This window comes from Nicotiana tomentosiformis, chromosome 7 (genome assembly GCF_000390325.3).
Source record: "Nicotiana tomentosiformis chromosome 7, ASM39032v3, whole genome shotgun sequence".
NCBI classification, from domain to species: Eukaryota; Viridiplantae; Streptophyta; class Magnoliopsida; order Solanales; family Solanaceae; genus Nicotiana; species Nicotiana tomentosiformis.
In genome coordinates this window covers 48,311,659-48,316,796 of record NC_090818.1, presented here as the reverse complement: position 1 = coordinate 48,316,796, position 5,138 = coordinate 48,311,659, and the positions used below count along the sequence as shown (strand labels likewise).

Sequence of the window (5,138 nt, the reverse complement as noted above, 5' to 3'; positions counted from 1 at the left end):
AAACATTATTTATACAATTTTTTTCTCCCACTTCTTTTTTGAGTTTAATTCTTTATTGTAACATTATAAACTAATTTTTGCACTATCAATTCACCTAATACATGTATCCTTGATTTGTAGAATAATAAGGAACATAAAACAAGAAGCTGGTAATGTGCTAAAACATAATTACATTGATATGTATATTGTCAGTGTATATAAATTATATTTTTTTTATTTTTCAATTATTTTAATCATCTCACTTGACTTTTTAACCTTCATCTAATCCAATTTATTTATATAAGCTGCATTACCAAAAGATACCCTTAAATTTAATGACCAAACTACCCCTACAAAACATCTATATATAGTAGGTAGTGCCTAACTCAATTGACCTAAATACCCAAGTCCAAGTAATTACACTTCAAATCAAGAACAAGAAGCCGGCAAGTTGGACTATTTCCCGGAGATTCCAAAAAACACACATAAACCGGTCAACCGCCCAACTCAAAATACATACTACTAACACAAGTACAACCCAACATTTTCCCATTCTTAATTTTTTGTCGTGCGTCGTGAACGAAATAGAAAATTGTTCCAAACAGAACATCCAAAAAGAAGAAGACTACCAAATTGTGGAAACCAAAATTAGCTCCTATGTATTTTTCCTCAATATGGCTCAAAACATCCATAGAGTAATAGCAGAAAGATGACTAATCTGAAAATCGTTCATGTGAATATTAGGTGGAAGATATTTGATAAAGTTTCAATATTTAGAGAGTTTTTTCGTTTCATTTGGGAAAGAATTTTGATTTGCTCAACTGGCCGGACGCCGGTAAGAAAGTACCGCCGTTTGTCTCGAAGAGCTGCAACTCCGTCAATGGAGGAAAGTGAAGAGTACTACGGTGAAAATGATCCGTTGACTGCAACTTGTAGTGGGTATGATAGTGATTCAGATTTAGTTACCTTGAAGATCAGTATTTTGGGTGATTGCCACATTGGTAAAACTAGTTTTGTGGTAAGTTTAACTTAATCTCTTTCTAGCCTTACTATGTTATTGTTACTCTTTTAGTCTTTTTTCTAACTGTGTTCGGATAATCCTGTTGTTTCTTTCGATTTGGTTTCATATTATTTTGCTGGTGTTATGGTGATATTGCGATTTTATTTTTTCTTCTGAGTCGAGTTTCTATCAGAAACTCTACGTACAAGTTACTCTAGCCAGACCCCACTCGTGCTAGTTTATTTTTTGGTGTTGCTGTTATTATTATTCGGATCAGTTTATTGCACATCTCGACTAATACTCCATCAAGTATATGTTATCTCTTACTGGTACAACTATATAATAATATTGTCGATACTTAGGCAGATAGAGAACAAAATCACCGTGTGGCATTTTTTTTTTCTAGTGAGATTTGAATTCTGATGATCTCCTAGGACCTTTTTTTACTGACCACAAGTCTAAAACTCTATGGCGTTACGGTTACTATGTTTGTTCTTATGCTTAAACCAAGAAACAACCTTTTTCTGATACTTTTTTGGATTTTCTTTTTCCCAGATTAAGTATGTAGGGGATGAAGAAGAAAAGAGATGTTTGCAGATGAACGGACTGAATTTGATGGATAAAACTTTAGTTGTACGAGGTGCAAGAATTGCATTTAGAATATGGGATGTGGGAGGTATGTTCATTAATTTCTAATTCCTTAATCTGGTTAGCTGATTTTGAGTTCTTGTTTTATTAAGTTTTGGCCAAATTTGACACTTCTAAGGTGGTAACTGTAGCTTGAATGAAATGAATGATTTGTGTTTTGAATTTTCAAACTTGGGTGTAGGTGATCATAGCTCACTTGATCAGATTCCAATTGCTTGTAAAGATGCTGTCGCCATTCTCTTTATGTTTGATCTCACTAGCCGGAGTACATTGAACAAGTATGTCACTTTAATCAGATAGCTTTGTTATGCTGCTGTTAATGCAGAGAAGTTAAACTCCGTTATTAAAAGGTTTCGTTTCTCTTTTGTGCAATTGCAGTGTGATAAGTTGGTATAGTGAAGCAAGAAAGTGGAATCAGGTGCGAAACTTGACTTGTGTTTCAAATTAATGTTGTTTTCTTGAAAAGGAGTAAACTTTAGAACCAAGAATTATATTTACTTATTAACAAATCTAGCAAAAGTTGGATGAGACTTTTACTAGCCAGTAGCAAATATTCCTTTTCTTTTCACCAAACAAAAAAGTAGTAGTACTCCACAGCAATATAACTACAGTGGTTGGGGCTTTATTGATAGTTTGATACATTGAAGTAAAGCTAAAAGGGAATTGAGTAATGAAAGTGGTTGGAACTACTTTCACTCCTTTAAAAAAAAGTAGCCAATGACATTAGTTAGAGTAGTACTTCAGTAACTTAATCAGTTGGCTCATTTGATTTGAATAATTGAAGCTTAATGCCACCTTAAATGGTTATTAGTGATTACCAAAACTTGATTGGCTTTAACTTTCAAGAAGAATTATTGAGAATGAATTAAACAACAATTATGATGAAATGACCACTTAGTTCAGTTGTTCTTTACCAATGAAATTCTGATTTAATACTCCCTCCGTCTCATATTATGTGTCGTGTTTCTCTTTTACACTCCTCTTAAGAAATTAGGAAAGGGATTAGACTATTCTAACCTTATTTATGTCCTAAGATATAATCTCTTTTCATTGAATATTTATTCTATTTATGTGTTATCTCTATCTTCAAGAACAATTATTACTAAGGGTAAAAAAGAAAAAAATAATCAATTTTGTCTTGAACTTCTAAAATGACAAATAATTTGAGACAACTATTTTTAGTAACCATGATTATAAATTTGAGACGGAGGGAGTATGTATTAGACTATTACTACTCCTTCTGGTCCACTTTAATTGACTTTTTGGCCTTTTTCACACATATTAAAGAATTCACATTTTAACATTATTAACAATAAAATTGACCATGTTAACCTTTACTATTTCTTTAATTTGTTCATTGAAGATATAACAGATACTCCAAGACTCTTTACTCCAAAGGCAACTTTGGGAAAAAGAATAATTCCTTCTTGATATCTGAAAAAATTAAATATTGTAGATCACAAAAAAGGGGCAAAAAAATCAATTAAAATGGACCCGGGGAATAGTAAAGATTACCATTGCTCTTCTAGATAATGATGGATGGAACATTAGTGTTCAAATATGCATTATTTGTAGACTTAAAAGCCTTGTTAGCTAAGCTAATTTCTTTTTCTAGAAGTCTAATCTTTTGCTTCTGCAATTGAAAACTACAGACTGCTATTCCCATACTAATTGGGACCAAATTTGATGATTTTGTACGGCTTCCACTGGACATTCAGTGGACTGTGGTGACACAGGTACAAATCTGATCAATATAGCACTAAATTTATTCCTCATCTTTCTTCTAAATCATTAAAAATACCAGAATCTTATGTATATGTATCATTACTTGATGAATTTTAAAGCTTTGAAATTGAATGTGTATTACAGAAAATACCTACACACAGATGTTTATATCAAACTAACAAACGCATGACACGTGCCTTTATGCACCTTTACTAGTCAAGATTATTTAATCTATAACTATCTCAATTTACTACTTAACCATGGTAAACTTATGGATTTCGTGTAAACATGGCTAGCTTTTCTCTTCTTCCGAATTACCATATCTTCATGTTTGTACACTTTTCCTCTTTGCCAGGTGATTTCAAACGTCAAACCTTTGTATGCTAGTTTCTTTTCGCGTTGGCGTCATAAACAAGCATAAACTGAAAAGAATGTGATAGCATTTGCTTTATCAACAGAATTTCCTTGCTTTAATTTCAAAACCTTTTTTTAAAAGAAAAATAAATAATAAGAAAGGAACTTGTCTTTGGGGTTATAGACTTATAGTTATAGAACATTGGTGAGGAGAGTAATAGTCATCCTCCGCCCAACCACAAGGTCCGACCCCCCTCCCCCAACCCAAGAAAACAAATGCTAGTAGGATAGTATATATGAATCAGGAGTTTAGAACGCGTTCAAAAGAACCACCAGCTCAAACTATATATAGATATAATTAGATCATATTCTGATTTTACATGTTGAGAATTGGTGAAATGGTATTTCTGCAGGCAAGGGCATATGCAAAGGCAATGAAAGCAACTCTCTTCTTCTCGAGTGCAACTCATAACATCAATGTGAATAAGATCTTCAAGTTTATCATGGCAAAACTCTTTAACTTGCCTTGGACTGTCCAGAGGAATCTTACTATTGGTGAACCAATTATTGACTTCTAGATTAGAGTTACTCTGCTCTTCCTACTGCTGCTGTTACATTCTGTTGTAGATACAGACCTCATTTTGACACTCTTTTCTTTTGGCCGTTGCCAGAAAAAGGGAGAACAGGACGAAGAAAAGAGTTGCGCATTCTTTAACTTGTAATATTGCATTCCTTTTCACCTTTTTTTTTCTTGATAATTGGTAAAACTGTGGATTCACACTTGTTTTTTTTTTCCTTCCTTTTTTTAAAAATTTTGGGAGTGAAAGTTGAAGGTAATTTTTAGTAGACAACATAGAAAAGTTTAATGAAGTGCAGAGATGTTTGTTGCTAGAACACCTCCGGAAGGTTAAGACATATATACGTGGATTTAAGGGTCCTACTGGACGACAATCATAGCCTAAATGTACATACTAACGATAAATGGCTAGTACGTATCAATTAATTTCATCTATTATTATAAGTTTTGATCTATTGCTAAACCTAAACATGCTCCTAAGCATACATTACTTGACAAAATCAGAGAATACAACAACCATCCAATATAATCTCACTAGTGGGGTCTGGGGAGACCTTACCCCAACCCTGGGGTAGAGAGGCTGTTTCCAATAGACCCTCGGCATCCTTCCCTCCAAGAACTCCCCACCTTGCTCTTGGGGTGACTCGAACTCACAACCTCTTGGTTGGAAGTGGAGGATGCTTACCATCAGAGCAACCCACCTTGTCGTCAAAATCAAAGAATGATTTAAAATTTTCCTTCTGTGTATTCAATGTATTCATCACAATACACACCTACGTCTATACAAGAATAATGAATATATTTAGATATTAGCCAGTACTTATTTTTGTTTAATCCCAAATATTTGAACTAAAA

General features: G+C 33.4%; 1 protein-coding gene across 2 annotated transcripts; it reads left to right on the top strand.

Annotated features, from left to right (window-relative positions):
* The first annotated feature begins 387 nt into the window (after positions 1–387).
* LOC104109838 (septum-promoting GTP-binding protein 1-like) lies at positions 388–4,489 on the top strand. 2 transcript variants are annotated; one of them, XM_009619206.3, is made up of 6 exons: positions 388–997; positions 1,535–1,655; positions 1,809–1,905; positions 2,006–2,045; positions 3,280–3,363; positions 4,120–4,489. In XM_009619206.3, exons 1-6 carry the CDS (start codon positions 689–691, stop codon positions 4,282–4,284), a joined length of 816 nt encoding a protein of 271 aa, XP_009617501.1. In that variant the 5' UTR covers positions 388–688; the 3' UTR covers positions 4,285–4,489. The 2 variants fall into 2 exon arrangements, with proteins under 2 accessions (XP_009617501.1, XP_070037604.1); XM_070181503.1 differs by lacking the exon at positions 3,280–3,363.
* Positions 4,490–5,138: the final 649 nt, after the last annotated feature.

Excerpts from the sequence above, each read along its gene's own strand:
- LOC104109838 (XM_009619206.3), top strand. The coding sequence starts at position 689 with ATGACTAATCTGAAAATCGTTCATGTGAATATTAGGTGGAAGATATTT. Across the intron at positions 998-1,534 it reads TTGGTAAAACTAGTTTTGTG|ATTAAGTATGTAGGGGATGA; the intron begins GTAAGTTTAACT and ends TCTTTTTCCCAG. Across the intron at positions 1,656-1,808 it reads TAGAATATGGGATGTGGGAG|GTGATCATAGCTCACTTGAT; the intron begins GTATGTTCATTA and ends ACTTGGGTGTAG.